At 37.8% G+C, this 22,815-nt stretch overlaps 1 protein-coding gene across 29 annotated transcripts in view; it reads right to left on the reverse strand.

Moving 5' to 3' along the window:
* EIF4G3 (eukaryotic translation initiation factor 4 gamma 3) overlaps nt 1-22,815 on the reverse strand; it is a 369,995-nt gene that overhangs the window by 188,145 nt on the left and 159,035 nt on the right. For 26 of the 29 annotated variants that reach the window (XR_009214817.1, XM_058443899.1, XM_032759190.2 and 23 more), the window contains one exon: nt 463-558. Coding sequence is in view for 27 of the 29 variants with exons in the window: in XM_058443899.1 (XP_058299882.1) it covers nt 463-492 (30 nt within the window). In the remaining 2 variants the exon portion in view is untranslated. Of the gene's footprint in view, nt 1-462; nt 559-10,487; nt 10,605-22,815 lie in introns of those variants that run through there. The other 3 variants (XM_058443906.1, XM_058443904.1, XM_058443898.1) reach the window with 1 other exon arrangement.

Here is a 22,815-nt window from a genome sequence, read left to right on the forward strand (position 1 = left end):
CACTGTTAAATGGTTAGAACAGATCTAATAACACTGATTCAAAAGTCCTGCTTCCCAAAACCACTGGAATTTGAGAATTTAATTAGTAAAATTCAATTTACTCCTAAAATCATTGTACTTTACTCTTACCTGAATTTTGAACAGTACAACTAACAAAAATTATAAGCTGAAATAAAGTAAACTTGAATGCAACCAGACTTAAAAATCATGCTACAGAAAAGTATTAAAAGGGGGTGGAAGATTAAAAGCTCCACCTCTTCTTTTTCTCAATAAATTTAATTATTGCTATAGGTAAGGTCTGAAAATACAAGGCTAACAAATAATAGTAGTAGTCATAATAATAAATCATCTTTGGAACAAACTTCCAAAATCCAGTAAAAATATTTGCCAAAGAAACCCAAGCCACTACACACACAAACACAGGTAGAGAATGTAATTTGGTACAAGCTTCTGCTTACTTACCGGAGAACGGGTTTGAGGTTGTGAATTCATTGTCTGAGGGGCTTGAGGGTATACCAGCGTGGTTGGACCTGCATTCTGTCCAGAGGGATAAGGGGTCTGTCAAAAAATGGCAAGAACAATATAGTATTTTGAAAAAATATGGCATGGCAATTAAAGTTCAAGATGTTTTATAAAAGTTTATAGAAGTGGTTATTAATGTGGTTTATAGTTCTACTTTTTAAAAACTTAATTTTATTACAATATCCAGTAACTCAAGATCAGTGCAGTTCCTTTTTTTTTTTTTTTTTTTTTTTTTTTTTTAATTAATGAACTGGGGTCTCACTCTGTCACCTGGGCTAGAGTGCAGTGGCACAATCATGGCTCACTACAGCCTCAAACTCATGGTTTTAAGTGGATCCTCCCACCTCGGCCTCTGGAGTAGCTGGGACTACAGGCACGCAGCACCGTGCCAGACTAATTTTTTTCTTTCTTTTCTTTTCTTTCTTTTTTTTTTTTTTTTTTTTTTGCAGAGACAGGGTCTCACTTTGTTGCCCAGGCTGGGCTCAAACCCCAGGCCTCAAGCAATACTCCTGCCTTGGCTTCCCAAAGCAGCTGAACAACTTTTTAATTTTTTTTAAGAGACAGAGTCTTGGTATTTGCCCAGGCTGGTCTCAAACTCCTGGGCTCAAAGAGATCCTCTCGCCTCATCCTCTTGAGTAGCTGGGACTGCAGGCAAGAGCTTCCTTACCAGCTAGTGCAACACTTTTTAAGTTACCATAAATCTCCTGATAAAAGGACATCAGCAACCCAAAATCTAGGTGTAATCATTTTTCTTTTTTTGTGCATTAAGGCATTTTATTTATAAGTATGTATTATGTTGCTAAAAAAAGAATCCCAGAACTTTCCCTCCTGTGTGTTTCACCTTGCCTCTTCAAGGTCCATGATGCCAGCTAAGGTTGTCAGTACAATGAAACAAAACTGACAGGATAAGAGCAGATTATTCTGCCATTTTTTTTCTAGATCTTTGAGTTGCACATCATATCTCAGGCTGATCACTCCACACTTGTTTAACCTGCCTGGGAGGTTCACAACAATTTTCCCTGCTCTCTGATCATCAATGATTTCAAATTTGCCAATGTAAACTGCCTTATCATGCCTCATCATCATGGTTAGAAATAGGAAAGCATGACCTAGTAAGACTCTGGTGGTTACCTCTCTATTCAGCATTGCTGATGCTCCTGAGAGCATCAACCAGAACACTCATATACACGATTATGGCAGCACAAAAAGATGAAGGAAAGACTAGGTGCAATTATTTGAAATTATCAATGCTAAGAGGACCTACTGTGAATTCATCTAGTTCTGAAATGGATAGCCCAAACCACAAACAAAATCAAACATGCATGAGAAAACTTGCTATTGCTATGGTGTGCTTTCCTTGAGGAAGACATCTCAGAGCCACAATTAGCAGTCCACACAGTTAACTGTTATATATTGCTGTAATCTTGCCAAGGCTTACATACCTTAATCCTTTTACATGATCCCATAAAAATCAATAACCAATAAGAACCTTATACAAAACCTTAGAATAAGTAATAATGTAATATACACGGCTCATTTACCATATATTTTCTGAAGATAAAAACATAAGCTTTTCATTGTAAATCCATGCCAAATGTTATAGACTTAATATACTCTGTGCTATTGAATAAAAAAAAAATGCTTGTAACGTATTTAAAATGAAATGCCACCAAGAACAATGGACATATAACCACAAGACCTGGACTGAAATCCTAACAATTGCTACTGAACACTGTTGTTAGTTTGGGCAACTCATTTATCTTTCCCATGAATGTAAAAAGGAACAACACACCTACCTCTCAAGGCAGTTTGTGAAGATTAAATGAGACAAAATATTCCCAAATCACCTTTATTTATCACTATCCCACGTCTATGAATGAGGAAACCAAGGACTGAAAAATTTAAGTATCTTACCTAAGATAACAAAGTAAATAATATATCTAGAAAGTATTAGCATCTGTTGACCATTTAACGTTTAGCTGGGATCACCAATTTTAAAGGAAATATTTGACAGGATTCATCATACGTTCCAAATAATAAAACAAACAAAATTTATTTTTCTTTTTTTTAATGAGCTATAAAAAACAAAATTAATGGCTTCATATTAGACACAGAGGCTATCTGGCAATCTTTCAACATGGTAATCTTAATATAGCTATCTCTGTAGCTGACACTAAGGTTCAACATCAGATTGATTTCCTTTCCTACTCTAGTTCTATTAAATCTAGCCACTAACCTAAAAATATGGCAGTAAAGTATCTCATGTCTATCTAATAATTAATAAATGGGTCAAACAGGACCTAACAATAAAGTTTTCTTATCAAGGATTATTTTCAGCACCGTTTCAGACACAACATTTATGTGTATGTATCACATCCAAAATCTGAAAGGCTGAAAGTTTGACTATTCTAACTTAAGAAAACATGGGGAATGAATTTCTTATTAATTCTGGCTCCACTGAGATAGGGAAAGTATTTCTTCAACTTCCATTCGAGAATCTGAATATAGTTCATTAAATTAAATTAAATCTTCATTAAATTAAAAAAAATCAAGTATTCATAAGGTCATTTCTCAGTAATGAAGCTCTTTGATCTTAGGATATATTTTGACACTATTCACATTTAATTTGGTGGTATTCTGAAGCAGGAGTTTCTAGCTGTCAAGATATTAAATATAACATTGAAATATATCACTTACAAAAACATAAAGAAATGTTACCTCTTTCTATACTTCAATTAGAGGAACACTTACTTTGTTCTCTCATAGCTGTTGTACTATTGAAATAGAAAGGGAATCCACTGTATTTCATTGAAGATGCTAAAAATATACATGACAACCTTATTTGACTTCACTCAAAATTTTAACATTTTCAACACTCAAGCCAAATAAGGGAACATAGAGCCAACTGAAAATGCAATATGTGAATTGGCATTCAAAGATAAAGTTCTTTTGTTCAGAAAGAACACCCTTCCTGATCACAGATATTGCTGGGGCTCTGTCAACAATGTTCTCAATGTGCCTTTTTCCAGATTACATCATTGCTCTGAAAATGATTACTAAAAAAAAAAAAGAATTATTTTCTTTATAGGCTTTCTACTCTAAACAGACTTAAAAACTAAAATCAAATACTTCTTTTTATATTTACATTGTACATATGCCAAGAGCTAATTCAGACTCTGTACACAAGTAGTTTCATCAAATGGAAAGCACAATCTCTAATGCAGCCATATATGCAAGTAATTGTTCTGTCACAGTGTATGCCATTATACCAATAGCAATATGGAATGCTTAACAGTGGCACATGACAAAGAAATTTTGCCAACAGATCATTCAACGATCATTCAGAGCATTTTTCCATTCTCTGTGGATGCCTTTAGAAACTTCTTAGGAACAGTATGACTTGTTACCTATCATTGCTATAAGCAGTGCAACTGTAAAAGATGCCTCTACTCTTTTGATCTCTTCTCTGCATTTAATGACTTATTCTAGAATAATTTCCATAATTTACTACCATGCTTTGTTGAAAAATAATGCAAAAGTTTCAGTGGGAACATACTTTGACCACGTTTCACGTCAAATGCACAGAAAACTAGGGATAGATCAATGAAGGATCATTTCAATAATAATCAGAGCATGTTTGTACTTTCCCTTTCCAAATAATTTCAAAGTCATCACAAAGATTTACTTCTTCAAGGACATATGGGTGAACATACAGAATTTACACTGCAATCCAGTATACTGTCCAAGTTGATGAGTTGCAGACATCTGTTCTCATTTTCATTATTAATTTTATGTTTCAATAAACCTTTTTGAATGCTTTTTATTTGTTAGGGAGATAAGAACACAATAGTGACAGCAAACCCAGCAAATGATGTAAATTAATAATGTTACTGAAGAAAAGCCAATTAGAATAGTCCTTATGGTGTATATATAACCCTTAAATCCCTAATGATGATGTTAAAAACAGTGATTTGGACAGTCAACCACAAGTAGAAATGGTGAATTCCATTATAAGACAAAACAAACAAAAATAGCATATCAAGTATAACAAGACTCCAGATGTGATGGTTTTCAAACCATAGACATGTGAAAAAATTAACCTATATTTCCTATTTTCACAATATAGTACAATGGACATAAGCTAACAAAAATAATTATAACATAAAACATTTATATAGCTTTTACTAGGTTTCAGGTACTATTCTAAGTACTTTACATATAAGTCAGAGATGAAATGCCATTTCTCATTTTAAGATTCTGCCATCACCTAAATTCAGCCATAAAGATTAAACTCAATACTGTACACACTGTATGTGAACAAACATAAATCTGACTAAAAAACTAAGCTGCCTTCTTTTCAAAGAGGTGTAAGGGGCCAGGTGCAGTGGCTCATGCCTGTAATCCTAGCACTTTGGGAGGTAGAGACAGGCAGATCACCTGAGGTCAGGAGCTCGAGACCAGCCTGGCCAACACATGGTGAAACCTCGTCTCTACTAAAAATACAAAAATTAGCTGGGTGTGGTGGTGGGCACCTGTAATCCCAGCTACTTGGGAGGCTGAGGCAGGAGAATCGCTTGAACTTGGGAGGCAGAGGTTGCAGTGAAACAAGATCGCACCACTGCAATCCAACCTAGATGATAAAAGCGAAACTTCATCTCAAAACAAAAAACTATAAGGTAATACTGACCACATTTTAAATATGCTTATCCCTTTGATTCTATGATTCCACTTCAGGGAACTCACTAGGTGAATATATTCACGATGGGCCCCTCCTTAAAAAAAAACAAACCCTGAAAAACAAAAAAACTGGAAATATTCTAAATGTCTATATGTAAAAAAGGTGAGATTATGTACTTAGTCACTAAGAGAATACAGAATAATCTTTAGAATGAATCAAGCCAACATACACCATGGAAAGATATCCATAATGACATTAAGTGACAAAAGCAAATTGTAGAATTTTTAAGTATAAAAAGACTCTGTCTTAACTTTAAGAACTATATATATGCACATAGTACACACAACAACCAAGGACGATAAATGTCTTAGGAAAATATGTAGCAAATTTTAAATTGACTACTTCAGAGACGGTTATAAAGAGTGTACAGGATACAACTTACAGGTTTTATTTTATATACTTCTGTATTATGTTTTTACTTTCCAATGATCAGTAGGATTATTTTATAACAAAAATTTAATAAAGAAAACCTCTGTCCTCCAGCTTCTCCTGCATGAAATACAAACATGCCAAGCAAGCTGGGTGCAGTGGCTCATGCCTGTAATCCCACTTTGGGAGGCCAAGGCCAGAGGATCGCTTGACCCCAGGAGGTTGAGGCTGTAGTGAGCTGTAATTGTGCCACTGTACTTCAGCCTGGGCGACAGAGTGAGAACCTGTCTCGAACAAACAAACAAAATACAAAGCAAACCAGAATATCCAGTAGGAAGTCTGCTATTTTATAGAGTTCTAAATAATTTTTGATAATAAAAATTAAATCAACAGCATTAGCAGAAATCTAGCACAAAGAAAACACTGTGCTGTGGGCTATGTGCGTAAATAAGGCCTAAGATAGATGACTGTTTCACTTATTTTAATCTTTTTTTTTTTTTCTTTGAGACAGAGTCTCACTCTGTCACCCAGCCTGGAGTGCAATGGCATAATCTTGGCTCACTGCAACCTCCCCCTCCTGGGTCCAAGCAATTCTCCAGCCTCAGTCACCCGAGTAGCTGGGATTACAGATGCATGCCACCACGCCTGGCTAATTTTTTATATTTTTAGTAGAGATGGGGTTTCACCATGTTGGTCAGGCTGGTCTCAAACTCCTGACCTCAGGTGATCCACCCAGCTCAGCCTCCCAAAGTACTGGGATTATAGGCGTGAGCCACTGCACCCAGGCTACTTATTTTAATCTTTAAGAAATTTATTATTAAATCAATAAAGAGATATAGATGTAAGAAGCACTTACTCAGCCACAGTGTATAATCCTTTGCAGTCATTAAAAAAGATACAGAAGAACATTTAATGACATGGAATGAGTAATACAGAGAATGTTGAAATAAACCCACATATATGCAAAATGTATTAGAAACATTTCAAATTAATAGAAAAATACCAAAATTAATAAATTGTGTTGAGTAAACTAAATAATCATTTAGAATAAAGGTGGTTAACCATCCTCAACTCATTATACCAAAAGAAATTCCAGATTGATTACAATGTTGGAATGTAAAATTTGAAATTGTAAAGGGGCTAGATGCAAATCTATCTCTATCATCTTAGAGCTGGTTAAGACTTAAAATCTTAAAATCTGAATAAGACTACATAGCTATACCAGTAAGTTTTAAAATAGGCTATTCCTATTAATTTATACAAGTTCTTAATTTTGCTTTAAAATTTCTCTTTATAAACTTCTTTCTCTTTATGCATATATAAGTGTGTTTATTCATTTTTCTTCTTTTTTCCTTGGAGACAGGGTCTCACTCTGTCACCTAGGCAAAAGTGCAGTGCTACCAACACAGCTCACTGCAGCCTCAGCCTCCTGGGCTCAAGCTATCTTCCTGCCTCAGCCTCCAAGTAGCTAGGACTACAGGCACATACCACCATGCCTGATTAATTTTTGAATTTTTCGTGGAGATAGGGTCTTGCCAATGTTGCCCAGTCTAGTCTCAAATTTCTGGCTTCTAGCAATCCTCCTGCCTCAGCCTCCCAAAGTGTTGGGATTATAGGAGTGAGCCACCACATCCAGCCCCATTCATTCTTATTAGTAGATATTATAGGGTACAAATTAATCGAGAGAAACTCTTTCATCTAACAAACAAATGTCTGACACTTAAATCTGGCCAGAGAAACAAAAATAGCACCTTAAAGTCTAGACCAAGTACCTTCAACCTCTTGAGAACTGTCTTCTTCTTCTTCTTTTTTGCAGGGGGAGCGGGGTAGTGGAGGGATAGAGTTTTGCTCTGTCGCCCAGGCTGGAGTGCAGTGGCACAATCTTGGCTCACTGCAACCTCCGCCTCCCGGGTTCAAGCAATTCTTCTGCCTCAGCCTCCCAAGTAGCTGGGACTACAGGTGCATGCCACCACGCCCAGCTAATTTTTTTATTTTTAGTAGAGACGGGGTTTCACTATATTGGCCAGGCTGGTCTCAAACTCCTGACCCTGTGATCCGCCCGCCTCGGCCTCCCAAAGTGCTGGGATTACAGGCGTGAGCCACCCCACCCAGCCGAAAACTATCTTCTTAAGCGTTACACAACCAATGCAAATAGAACTTTCTGTGGTAATTACAAATGTTCCATATTTACTCTCTCTAAAATGGTAGTTATTAGCCACATGTGGCTACTGAACTCTTGAAATGTGACTGATGAAACTGAAAAAATAAATTTTTATTTAAATGAATTTTACTCAATTTAAATTTTGTGGTAGAAAACATGTAACAAGGCCTGGCACGGTGGCTCACGCCTGTAATCCCAGCACTTTGGGAGGCTAAGGCAGGCGGATCACGAGGTCTAGGAGTTCGAGACCAGCCTGGCCAATATACAAAAATTAGCCAGGCATGGTGGCTTGCACCCATAGTCCCTGCTACTCAGGAGGCTGAGGCAGAAGAATCGCTTGAACCCAGGAGGCGAAGGTTGCAGTAAGCCGAGATGGTGCCACTGCACTCCGGTCTGGATGACACAGCAAGACTCTGTCTCAAAAAAAAAAAAGAAAAGAAAAGAAAAGAAAACATGTAACAAAATTTACTATCTTAACCACTAAGTATACAGTACTGTTAACTATATGCACATAGTACAACAGATGTCTAGAACTTTTTCATCTTGCAAAAAACAAACTCTATAACCACTGATTTCCATTTAAATTGTATTTATATACATTTTAATCCTTAGAATGTAAATAGCCACATACATAGCCCATGGCTAACATACTGCACAGCACAGGTATAGAAAACTGTTAATTCCCATGTTTTGCTTTTATGAGTTCTATATTCTACATCACTCTACACTCTGCAACTCTACTTTCATAGAAGTACAATAATATCCAACAAACAAGACCACAATATAAAACGCTGGAGACAGTGGCAGAGACCTATCACTGAATTTCCTACACAGTCTTAAGCATAGCACTTGTTTTCCTCAGCTAATAAAGACTGAAGCTTTAAGCTACTGATTATCAAAGTGTGGTCCACAGAGTCCTCAGCAACTCTGTAATGCTATTAAAGCAGGTTTGAGAGGTGAAATATTTTCATAATATAAATACTAAGATATTAAAGGCCTGTGCTGGTATTTTCAACAATGATAGAAAAGCAAGGTGGATGTAGCTACTAGTAAATCTTAAATACATACTCAGGAAATCTGAGATTTCACTAAGTAAATCTTATATATACTTAGTGAAAACCAAGGCAATGATAGTCATTGTATTCTTCATCCCTAAGCCTTCATGACAAATTAAACTTAAAAAAAAAAAAAAAAAAAAAAAAAAAAAGCCAGTACCTAAGAATGTCACTTCTTTATTTAACTTTTTAATTTTTCTTATTCTACAGGTAATTGACAAAAGAATGTCACTTCTTTAACAGAATGTATCACTTTTTAAGTTGAAATAATTATAGATTTACATGGAATTTGAGAAATAAAACAGAGATCCCATATATTCTTCATCTAGTTTCTCTAATGGTAATATCTAACTACAGTACAGTACAATAGACAGAAAAATCACATCGATACAATCCATCAACCTTATTCAGATTTCCTGAGTTTTACTACAGATGCATGCACATCTGTGTGTATATTTAGTTCTATGCAATTTTATCACATGTATAAATTCATAGAACCACCATTATAGTCAAAATACAAAATATTCCTCGACAAGGATCTGTGGTATTACCCTACCCTATTAATAGCCACAAATATCTTCCTTCTTGCCTCACTCCTCTCCCTTGACAACCACAAATTTATCCTCTATCTCTATAATTTGGTCATTTAAAGAATGTTATATAAATAAAACAATATACTAACAAAATTTAGCATGTCTTTTTAGTATACTGTATTGATCAAGTGAGAAGACATAAAACAGTTCTGAGGTAAATTAGTAGTACTAAGAAAAAGCACTTGTACCACCATTAGAATTATAAACTGAACTAGCCACTTTTTCTTCCAATGCCATTTTACTTGAAAGAAGGATAAACTATGCTTATACACGAGTATGTGGCAGACATTTTTATTAGCAGATACAATGCACATAGGATTGAGAACCCCAAAGAGTTCTATTTAAGAGTATAAAGGGATCCTGAAGTATAAAAGTTTGAGAACACTGGCCTATATTGATATTAGAACTAAAAGTTTTCCTCCTTTACCTCTTGCTATTTAATTATTAAACATTTACATTATCTATCCTTAAGTTTTTGTCTTAAAAAAAAATCCAACATTCTCATTCCTAAGGGTTTCAGGACAGTCATTTACTATCCCATATTTCCACAGGTATGGCACATTATTTTATTGTGACCCTAAAATGATTTTCCATTCACATTCCTTAGAGGCACCTGCAACCTCATGAGAAATTTTTTCCCCAAGTCTGTATAATTAGTGCACATTTCAAATCCCACTGCAATAAAATGCTTGAAATAAGAGAAATAGCAAAAATTATATTGATGCATATCTGCTTCATAAAGCAGGACGCTTTTTGCTTCAAAATCATGTGTACCTGCTTCAAAAACACAGGATATCAGCAAGGTAACAGACTACGATGATTCAGGTCCACATCACCCCATGAAAACACCAAGTGAACAACATACTGACCAAAGTACCTTTGTAAAAACTCAAGAAACCAGTTAAGAACCTGGAGAACTGGAGAACAGAAGCCAATAGGATTCACAAAGAATAAAGTTTTGTGACTGAACAACCAAGCTCCCTGTCCAGAACAACAAAAAGTAGGAGGAAGATGGCGGATAGGAGACAAGATTAATGTGCAGCTCCCACCTGGATGGACAGAACAACATGTGGAGATTCACACCATGGACTTTTGCACCAAGAACCATCACAGGAACATATCGGGAAAACAGAAAGAATCCACAGATCCTCTGAAAGACGTGGCACGCCGCTGTAAATTCCACAAGACAGGTGAGAAACCGTGAGTTCCCCAAGTGTAAGAGTAGGAAAATCTGCCTCCGAACACACATTCCCACTGAAAAAATGGAAAATCCAGATTAGAGGAGAAGGATTTAACCTTACCTAGAACTGAAGCAGATTTAGTGCGGAATATGAAAGTAGCAGTAGCAGGAAGAGCTTTGTAGGCACTCACATTCTCCAACTAGAGTCCAGGGAAGCTATCCCTGACTATATCTCACAGGGGCCCTCAGGGAAGGAAGCCAGCAGAATTTGGGAGGGGTCACAGGTGAAAGAAGCTGCCAACTCAACTGTGTAATAATTTCAACCAAACCAAACTCTCTCAAGCAGTTAAGAATCTGCAGCAGCCAATTGAATGCCCAATCAAGAAAAAGCCACACTTAAAACAATATAGGAAATTTTTAAAAATATTAAAGAACAATAATTTGTAAGGCAGACACGGAAAAAAAATTTTTAATGTATATATGTATGTATATTTAGAGGTCACCCTTGCTCCAATCCCTCCTCATTGAGGCCAAGTTGGGAGGAATCCACCTAATTCTAAGATGCTCCATCATGACAGAAGGAAAAGAGTGGAACTTGTTTGCATCATTCTGGCTTGTCTGGGGGATGCTCATGCGACTGATTTCTGTTTCACCTGATGCAAAGTTCGGATGGGAAGTGGCTTAGTTGAGAGCTACAGGAATGTCATCCATCTGCCAGTGCTAGGGGGACAAAAGACAAAGGGCAGAGGAACACAACAGAACATCTAACATGCCACTCTTAGATCAAGGCATGCCACTCTTAGATCAAGCCAGCTAAAAGCACTGATACATCCCAGGGATCTGGGGGGAAGTGTTCACATGGGCCCAGTGAATATACAAACACCGAAAAGGTCGACAAGACCTTAAGCCTTCACACCAGGCTGATACTCCTGATGTTACCCATCATGGAATCAGTCCACAAAGATTAGAAGAGCTGGCTATTTTAAGTGCTCAACTTTGAACAAATATCATAAAGTATAGAAATAGGCTGGGCACAGTAGCTCATGCCTGTAATCCCAGCACTTTGGGAGGCTGAGGTGGGTGGATCACCTGAGATCAGGAGTTCGAGACCAGCCTGGCCTACATGGCGAAACTCCGTCTCTACATCTCTACTACAAATATAAAAATTACCTGGGCATGGTGGTAGGTGCCGGTAATCCCAGCTACTTGGGAGCTGAGGCAAGAGAATTGCTTGAACCTGGGAGATGGAGGCTGCAGTGAGCCGAGATCATGCCACTGCACTCCAGCCTGGGTGACAAAGCGAGACTCCATCTCAAAACAAAAACAAGTTGTTGTTCTGAAAGAATTATCACTGGTGGAGGCGCTGGCATAATTCGGTTGTTTTCAAGGATTTTGTGATTGTGGTTGTGGTTGTCTGCCCAGTTCAGAAGTTAAAGACAAGTTCCTGGGGTATTTTGTTTTTATTTCTTTTTAACTCTTATTTTAGGTTCAGGAGTGCATGTGCAGGTTTGTTAAATAGGTAAATTGTGTGTCACAGGGGTTGCGTGTACAGATATTTTGTCACTCAGGTAATTGGTAGGCAATTTTTTGATTCTCACCCTCCTCCCACCCTCCATCGTCAAGTAGGCCCCAAGGTCTGTTGTTCCTTTCTTTGCATCCATGTGTACTCAGTGTTTAGCTCCCACTTGTAAGCGACAAGATGCAGTATATCGTTTTCAGTTCCTGTGTTCAGTTAGGATAATGGCCTTCAGCTCCAGACGAACACTCTTTTTTTTTTTTTTGTATGGAGTCTCACACTGTCACCCTGGCTGGAGTGCAGTGGCACAATCTTGGCTCACTGCAACCTCTGTCCCCTGGGTTCAAGCAATTCTCCTGCCTCAGCCTCCCTAGTAGCTGGGATAACAGGCATGCACTACCACACCCGGCTAATTTTAGTATTTCTAGTAGAGACGGGGTTTTGCCATGTTGGCCAGGCTGGTCTTGAACTCCTGATCTCAAGTGATCTGCCTGCCTTGGCCTCCCAAAGTGCTGGGATTACAGGCGGGAGCCACCATGCCCAGCCTCTAGACAAAGACTTTTAAACTGTCCTAAATACACTCAGTAAGCTAAAGAAAGGGGGTGGGGGGAGGAGAGACCTAAATGAAATCATAAAAAAGATACATAAATAGAGAATATCAACAAAGAGATAGAAATAGTTAAAAAAAAAGCAGGGGAGGAAGAAGAAAAGAAACAAATTCCGGAGCTGAAAAAATAACTGAATTGAAAAATTCACTAGAAGGGTACAAAAGCAGTCTCTAATAACAGAACAAAGAATTAGTAAACTTAACGAAAGGTTATTTGAAATAATCCAGTCTGAGATGCAAAAATTAAAAAGAATAAAGAAAAGGTAACAGAACCTAAGGGACTTATGAGACACCATCAAACAAATCAATATTCACATTACAGAAGAAGAGAGAGGAAAAGGAACAGAAAGATTATTTCCAAAAAATAATGGGGGAAAACTTCCCACATTTGAAGACATGGATATATAATAGCAAGATACTCAATGAACCCCATGTAGGAAAAAAACCAAAGAGACCCACATGGAAACACATATTCAAAATGTCAAAAGTAAAAGACGGGCTAGGTACTGTGGCTCATGCTTGTAATTGCATCACTTTGGAGGGATCAAGACAGGAGTTCAAGAACAGCCTGGGAAACACAGCAAGACCCTGCCTATACAAAAAAAAAAATTTTAAGGTAAAAAACAATGGAAAAGAATATCGAGAGCAGCAAGATCAAACTGAATCATAACAAGGAAGGGATCCTCAGTAAGATTATCAGGAGAAACTTGCAGACCAGAAGGTAGTAGAATGACATTATTCAACATGCTGAAAGGAAAGAAAAAAAACAAACCCTATCACATGAGAATTCTATATCCAGCAAAATTTTAATTCAAAAATGAGGGAAGAATTAAGATATTCCCAAATTTTAAATTAATGAAATTAATAAGCTGAGAAAGTTCATTACCATAAGACATGCCCTACAAGAAATGACAAAAGATTCTTCAAATTGAGAAGAAAGGGAACTAGACAGTAAATAAAAATATGAAAATATAAAGTTCTCCAGCAAAGACAAATACATGGACAAATATATAAGCCTCTATTATTAAAATTTTGGTTCATAAGTCCAGTTTTTATTCTTTTACAGGATTTTAACAGACAAAGGCATAAAAATCTAAGGGCATAAACTATATAAAGATGTGATTTGTGACATCAAATGTTATTTGTTATTGAACAAAGTTGGAGAGGCCTGAGGTGAAAAGAAGTACGGTTTTTGTAACCAGCTGATGTTAAATTGTTATCACCTTAAAATACATATTTATAACTTCATGATTTTATATGAAATCCCTCTGATAATCACCCCAAACAAATTCTGTAGAATACACATAAAATGAAACAAAAAGAGAATCAAAATGTGTCACTACAAAAACTCAACTAAGCACAACAAAAGGCAGTAAGGGAGGAAATGAGGCAGACTCTTAAAAAAGATATTTGTGGCCAGGTGTGGTGGCTCATACCTGTAATCCCAACACTTTGAGAGGCGGAGGTGGAAGGATTACTTGAGCCCAGGAATTGGAGACCAACTTGGTCAACACTGTGAGACTCAACTCTACCAAAAATAAATAATTAGTTGGGTGTGGTGATGTACTCCTGTAGTCTCAGCTACTCCAGAGGCTGAAGGTCAAGGCTACAGTGAGCCATGATTGCGTCACTGCACTCCAGCATGGGTGACAGTATGAGACCTGTCTTGAAAAAAAACAATAAAAGGACGGGCACAGTGGCTCATGCCTGTAATCCCAGCACTTTGGGAGCCCAAGATAGGTGGTCAAGAGTTCAAGACCTGAGGTCAGGAGTTCAAGACCAGCCGGACCAATACGGTGAAACTCCATCTCTCTACTAAAAAATGTAAAAATTAGCTGGGCATGGTGGTGTCCACCTGTAGTCCTAGCTACTCGGGGGCCTGAGACAGTAGAATCACTTGAACCCAGGAGGTGGAGGTTGCAGTGAGCCGAGTTCACACCACTGCACTCTGGCCTGGGTGACAGAGTGAGACTCTGTCTCATTTAAAAAACAAAACAAAACAATAAATATTTCCACACCCATGTTCATATCAGCATTATTCACAATAGCTAAAAAGGTAGGAGCAGCCCAAGTGTTCACTGACAGATGAATGGACAAGCAAAATGTGGCACATACATACAAAAAAATATTATTCATCCTTTAAAAAGAAGTTCTCACACATTACAACTTGAGGACATTATTCTAAAGGAAATAAGCCAGTCACAAGAAAACAAATACTGTTTGATTCCACTTCTTTTTTTTTTTTCTATGAGGTACTGACACTATGGCAAATCACAGAGAAAGAAAATAAAATTATGGTTGGCAAGGGATGGGGAGAGGAGATAATGGGGAGTTAGAAGTTTAGTATCCTTAATCCGAATGCTCCAAAATCTGTAAATTTGTGAGAGCTGGCATGAAACAAAAAAAATTTTAAAAGCTCATTGGAGCACTTGAGATTTTCAGACTAGGAATGCTGAACCTGTAAATAATGTAATTCTCCAAAATTCAGAAAAATCTGAAATCCAAAACTCTTCTGGTCCCAAGCATTCTGGATAAGGGACACTAGATCTGTATTTAATGGACAAAAAGTTTCAGTTTTGCAAGATGAAAAGAGGTATGAAGATACACAGTGTTGACAGTTACATATTTTTTTTCCTTGAGACAAGGTCTCACTCTGTTACCCAGGCTGGAGTGCAGTGGCATAATCACAGCTCACCACAGCCTTGATCTCCCAGGCTCAAGAGATCCTCCCACCTCTGCCTCCCAAGTAGTTGTGACTACAGACATGTGCCTGCCACCATGCCCACTAATTTGTAAAAAAAAAAAAATCTTTTATAGAGACACGTTCTTGCTATGTCGCCCAGGCTGGTCTCAAATTCCTGGGCTCAATCAATGCCCCTGTACTGATATCCCTAAGTGCTGGGATTACAGGTATGGGCCAATGTGCCCAGCCAAATGTAAATGTTCTTAATACCACAGAACTATAAACTTAAAAATGGTTAAGGTGGGCCGGGCACGATGGCTCATGCTGGTAATCCTAGCACTTTGGGAGGCTGAGGCGGGCGGATCACAAGGTCAGTAGTTCAAGACCAGCCTGGCCAACACAGTCTCTACTAAAAATACAAAAATTGGCTGGGCATGGTGGTGGGCGCCTGTAATCCCAGCTACTCGGGAGGTTGAGGCAGGAGACTCTCTTGAACCCAGGAGGTGGAGGTTGCAGTGAGCTGAGTTCACGCCACTGCACTCCAGCCTGGGCAACAGAACTAGACTCCTTCTCAAAAAAAAAAAAAAAAAAAAGTTAAGGTGGTACTATGGTTGAATACTGACCCCTCCAAATCTCATATTGAAATGTGACCCCCAATGTTGGAGCTGGAGTCTAAATGGGAAGTGTTTGGATTAAGGGAGTTGATCTCTCATGAATGAGTTGCTGCCATCCTTGCTGGAGTGAGTTCTCACTTAGTTCCCTCAAGAAGTGGTTATTTAAAAGAGCCTGTCACCTGGTTCTCTCATCATGTGATCTCTGAACACACCTCCCCCTTACCTTTTGCCATGAGTAGAAGCTTCCTGAGGCCCTTGTCTGAAGCAGGTATTGGTCTGGCAATATGCTTCTTGTAAATCCTACAGAACCATGAGACTAATAAAGCTCTTTTTTTTTTTTCCAAATAATCCAGACTTAGGTATTCCTTTATAGCAAATGATTTCAGAAAGATGGTAAATTTTATGTGTATTTTACCACAAATGAAAAAAAAGTTTTTTTAAGAGAAGAGGTCTCACTCTGTTGCCCGGGGTGGAGTACAGTGGCACAATCATAGCTCACTGCAGCCTAGAACTCCTGGGTTTAAGTGATCTTCCCCTGCCTCAGCCTCGCAAGTAGCTGGGACTAGAGGCACGAGTCACCACATCCAGATAAAAACACTTTTAAAGTAGTCAAAACAACAATATTACTCTAGCACAAAAGCCTGATATCAAACAAGTTTGTTTCAACAGCACTTATTCAATTTCACTAATTGGTTCTCAGACGAATACATATTTGCACATGTATTTGTAAATGCTTGCTTGTTTCTTGTTGAATTGTAAACAATACTTGACAAAGTAGAGCTGTATAAACAATGAAAACTTGATATGGTAGTATATTCCACATGAAACTCATAAATGGTAGACAGCTACATAAAACCATCCAACACAGATCTTAAAATCAACACTTAATAGTCTGCACAAAACATGATGCCTTTTTTATGTTTCGGTGAATGAAAAATAAAAACTTTTATCTTTTATTATCGAGGGAAAGTAAGAAAGACCCAAACAGAATACATATTTTCTCATCTCATAGAGCAAGAGAAGTTATTTAAAAACAACATGCCACGGGAGGCCAAGGTGGGCGGATCACAAGGTCAAGAGATTGAGACCATCCTGACCAACACAGTGAAACCCTGCCTCTACTAAAAATACAAAAAATTAGCTGGGCGTGGTGGCACATGCCCGTAGTCCCAGCAACTATGGAGGATGAGGCAGGAGAATCGCTTGAACCCAGGAGGCTGAGCTTGCAGTGAGCCAAGACTGCACCACTGCACTCCAGCCTGGCGACAGAGCAAGACACCGTCTCAAAAAAAAAAAAAAAAAAGCCCTCATGAACATAATCAAGAAACACTACAAATGATTAAATAAAACAAGAAAATAATTCCTCTACTACAGGAAGACATTGGCTCTTCATGTCAATGAGGGTTCTGTTTCTATTGCAACTGCCAATCTGACAGGAATTGAGGAACCACTTTTTCCTTCTTCAAATTTAACATCATCCCATGTGGAATAGTTGCGTCCACTTAAAAACATTTTCTTACTTATTATTTGCAATGTGCCAAAACACTATGCTGAACTCAGGCTTTGAGGCCCAAACAACCATCAGAAATGACCAATTTGCGGGGCCAGGCACAGTGATCATATCTGTAATCCTAGCACTTTAGGAGGCTGAGGTGAGAAGATTGCTTGAGCTTAAAAGTTCAAGACCAGCCTGGGTAACACAGCAAGACTCCGTCTCTACAAAAAAAATTTTAAAATTACCCAGGCATGGTGGTGCACGCCTGTGGTCCAAGCTACTCGCAAGGCTGAGGTGGAAGGACTGCTTCAGCCTAGGAGGAGGAGGTTGCAGTGAGCCAAGATCATGTCACTGCGCTCCAGCCTGGGCAACAGAGTGAGACCCTGTCTCAAAAATAAATAAATAAATGAATAAATAAAGAAGAATACCATTTATCTGTTGGGATAAGGGCAGGTATGGGACCATGTATAGCCAGCGCAATTACTGGAATACATTTCAAACGATGTCCAAGTCAGGTCCTATTTACATGCAGTGAATCAGAAGATATATACTTTAACTTTCCATTCTAGGTTAATACAAAATATCTAATAACTATACCAACTAAAACATTTTAAAATATAAATCCCATTAAATATTCAAACAATGGTATAATATTGTAAATAAAAACAAGTCCTGTGATTTTTACTGAAACATGGAGTGGAATAAAACAGAGTAAGCTTAATGCAGAAACTTTTAAAGTCAATTATAAAAAAGGTATGTATTTCCTACTTTATATACAGCATCAACCACTGGGTAGTTCTATTGACTATTAGATTGATCACACATTCCCACTACATTAAGCATTATTGTAAACAGAATGCTGGCATTTATTTCTTATCTATTTATTTATTTTAATTTTTTTTGAGACAGAGTCTCCCTCTATCACCCAGGCTGGAGTGCAGTGGTGAGACTTTTGTTCATGGCAACCTTCACCTCTCAGGTTCAAGCCATCCTCATACTTCAGCCTCCTGAATACCTGGGACTATGGGTATGCACCACCACCCCCAGTTAATTTTTGCATTTTTAGTAGACACAGTGTTTTGCCATGTTGGCCAGGCTGGTCTCGAACTCCTGGCCTCAAGTGATCCGCCCACCTCAGCCTCCCAAAGTGCTGGGATTATAGTCATAAGCCACTGCACCCAGCCTATTTCTTCTTAGTGACTCTAGCTTCCCTTTCCCTTTTGAAATAATCTCTGATTAAAGTTTATATGCTACATATGCTGCACCTCTGAGAGCAAGAATACTCAAATGTCAAAAAGAATAAAGCATAACAACTCACAATTTCTCAGACAATGAGCAGATTATGATTATTATGTAAGCTCAGGCTTCCAAGTGCTCTCTCCTTCAAAGCCAAGCATATAATATGTATACAGCATAATAGTAACCACACTCTGACATACTTAAGATTCTTTCTTTCTTTTTTTTTTCTTTATTTGGAGACAGAGTCTCGCTCTGTCACCCAGGCTGGAGTGCAGGGGTGCAATCTCGGCTCACTGCAACCTCTGCCTCCTGGGTTCAAGCGATTCTCCTACCTCAGCCTTCCAGGTAGCTGGGACTACAGGCACACAGCACAATGCCTGGCTAATTTTTGTATTTTTAGTAGAGACAGGATTTCACCATGTTGGGCAGGCTAGTCTCGAACTCCTGAACTCAGGTGATCCACTTGCCTCAGCCTCCCAGAGTGCTGGGATTACAGCCATGAACTACCGTGCCCGGCTCTGACATATTTAAGACTCAATTACAGTACATGGTAGGCACAAACCTTCAGTACAAGATGAATAAATCAAGAAAATCAAAGTAAAACTACTGCTACTATAATTTAATATTAACATAAAATCCAACAAATACAGTAAATTTCCATTTCAAAACAACATTTGCTATAGCCTCACAAAAAAGTTCCTATATGAAAATTTTGGTGCAAAAATACCTCAACGATGGTGCTAAAGCACCAAAAATGCATATCTGTCCAAAGTATAATCTAAAATGGTACAGAATTATTTTATGGATAATTTAAAGGCTATCGTCTTTTGCTACCTTTCATTTAAATACCAAAGATTGCACCTTAACAATGTAAGAAATGAAACAGTACTGGCTGACTATATATCCAGTTATTTATAAGGGAAAGCACTTAATGATGTGTGTCCATTATGATTTTTCTATCTGATTATGCTAAATGTAGTACAAAAACCCCACAAGTTATTTTTAGGTCATCGTTGAGTTGGTTAAATAAACATTATGTCTGCCTGTGTAATGTGACTCCCATAGTGCTTACTCTGTCAAGTATAAACAGACACCATGCACACTGAATCATACGAGACAGGTTCAGAAAACAGCTGAGTCACCGACCATTAGCCCTTTACTTCCTGTTCCCAGTAACTCAGTGGAAATTTCTACCTCACCACAACATCAGGCTTCTTTTCCCATTCCCACTAATAAGTTATACTTTCCCTCAATAACACCAACCAGTTTGTGTTAAAGCTCAATTTAGACATCACATAGTTCTATTATGTTCTAACATTCTATTATGTTCTAGTATTCCCAACCCACACACCAAGTTCCTGACAATACAAAAACAAAGACAAGTAACATTAGGAGGTTAATTAGGTTGGCACGCGTCATCACAATTAGACCAGGTCTATTTGGAAAAAACCAAGTCTCTCCAGTTGGCCTATAGGTGGAAGTATTACAGTATCACCTCACTGTCCATGTAGCTTGTACTTTTTTGATATGGCCAACAGATCCCCCAGGTTTTCTTCCTAAAGCTTCCCTGAATTACATGGTAAATGTTCTTTTACTACGAATAACAAGCTTTAAAGCAAAATCACTTTCAGTTTTCTTTCCTTAGAGGATGCTAATTAGTAGTACCCTCAGTTAAAAACATGAGGCACACAAAAACTTTTACTCACATTAGAATGAAAGAAACTCTCAAACTATACTTGACTTCAGATGTAGCAATCTAACAAGTTTGTGAGTTTTTCTTTTTTGTTTGCAGTAGCAATTCTAAGTCATGGAAATCCAGTTGAAAAAGACACGATTCCTATGCACAGGGATTTACAATTTACCTAACAACAGTAAAAATGACATAGAAAGTGGTATAAGGAGTGTGAATAATGTATCGAGAAGTACAAAGCAGAATGTGATTAATTCTTCCTGGGAGAAGATTTCCAGGGAGCCTCCAAAGGTGGCAGATCAACAGTGATAGATGGTGAGCTTGCAGTCAGCCATAAAAAGCAGAGGAGATCATGTGTAGGCAAAACAAAGAATATTTTAAACAGAAGCACAAAGACCTGAAAAACTAGGGCATGTCTGCTGAACCATAAACACATCAGTAATGCCAGAGAATAGAAGTGCATGAGGTAGAGTGAGAGGAGGTGACATCGGAAGATTAGATTAGGGCCAGACTAAAAAGACTGGTCAAGTAAGGACTTCACCAGGAAGGTAATCCTAGGAGATGTTGAACAGGTCAGAAATATCATCCAATTTGTTTAATAAAGAGAGCTATTACAACAATACAAACTCTTAGTGAAGATACTGGTGTCAAGATATCAGACAGGGATCTATTCCAACAGCCCAGGTACATAGTGATAAGGGCCTGATAACAGCAGTGGATCTGGACAAAAAAAAAAAAAAAGGCAGATTTGGGAGTTAATTCATATATTATAGAAACAGTAGGATTTTCTGAGCACCTAAATATAAGGGGAAGAAAGCTGCTTTCCCAAGGTTTGAGGTTTAGATGGTGAAGAATGCTTACTTACAGAACCCAAAATGATTGGGTCCCACGCTATCACTGACTTCACTTCACATACCATTACTGTCCAGCCATATTGGCCTTATTTATTTCTCTCAAATATATCAACTTTATTTTCTCTTAAGGCTTTTGCAATAGTTGTTTTCTCTGCTTTGAATAAAGAAGTGATGAATTCATTTATATTATGGAGAGTTTCAATGTCAAAGAGATCTCTAGGTACAAAAGTCTACAGAGTAATTAGGCATGAAGAGAGCAGAGTCAACCCAGAATGAACTAGGAATCAGCAAACATAACCAACAGTCCTTGCCATGAGAGTGGATGAGATAACCTAAAAACCCAATAACAAAAAATTATCCCCTGTTCATGAACTGGAAGATTTAATATTGTTAATATTCCAATACAACCCAAAATGACTTACAGATTCAATGCAATCTCTATCAAAATCCCAATGGTGTGTTCTACAAAAACAGAAAAACTCCCCATCCTGATATTAATATGTATTCTCAAGGGAGTCTGAATAGCCAAAACAATAGTTTAAAAGAAAAAAGCTGGAGGATTCCAGATTTCAAAATTACAAATCTGCAAAAATGAAAAGTGCAGTACTAGTGTAAAAATAAACCAAAAGTAATTGGAAATGGGAAAAGATGGCCCAGAAATAAACCCACAAATACATGTTCAAACGATTTTTGAAAAGGGTACCAAAACCATTCAATGGGGAAAGGACATTTTCAACAAATGGTTCTGGGAGATATTAGATATACATATGCAAAAGAATTAAGTTAGACCCTCACTTAACACCAAATATAAAAATTAAGTCAAAATATATTAAGACCAAAATGTAAGAGCTAAAAGTAAAAAAATCTGAGAAGAAATCAGACAGCAAACGCTCTGAAACACTGGATTTGGCAATGACTTCTTAGATACAATACCAAAGGCAGAAGCAAAAAAAAAAAAAAAAACAGTAGACAACTTGGGCATATTAACAATTTAAAATTTTTGTGCATCAAAAGGTACTACACCAAGAGAGTAAAGAGGCAACCTACAGAAGAAGAGAAAATATTTGTAAACTGAACATCTGTTAAAAAGTTAATATCCTGGGCTGGGCACCGTGGCCCATGTTTGTAATCCCAGCACTTTGGGAGGCTAAGGTGGGGAAATCACTTGAGGCCAGGAGTTCAAGACCAGCCTGACCATCATGGCAAAACCCTGTCTCCACTAAAAATACCAAAATGAGCCAGGCATGGTAATCCCAGCTACTCAGGTGGCTAAGCCACGATAATCGTTTAAACCTAGGAGGCGGAGGTTGCAGTGAGCTGAGATCGCACCACTGCATTCAGCCTGCATGACAGAGGCAGACATTGTCTCAAAAAAAAAAAAAAAAAAAGTTAATATCCTGAATATATAGAACTCCTAAAACTCAATCACAAAAAAGCAAACAATCAGATTCAGAAATGGGCAAAGGACATGAATAGACATTTCTATTAAAAAGACATAT

Source organism: Hylobates moloch, unplaced genomic scaffold, assembly GCF_009828535.3.
Source record: "Hylobates moloch isolate HMO894 unplaced genomic scaffold, HMol_V3 SCAFFOLD_9, whole genome shotgun sequence".
Lineage (NCBI taxonomy): Eukaryota > Metazoa > Chordata > Mammalia > Primates > Hylobatidae > Hylobates > Hylobates moloch.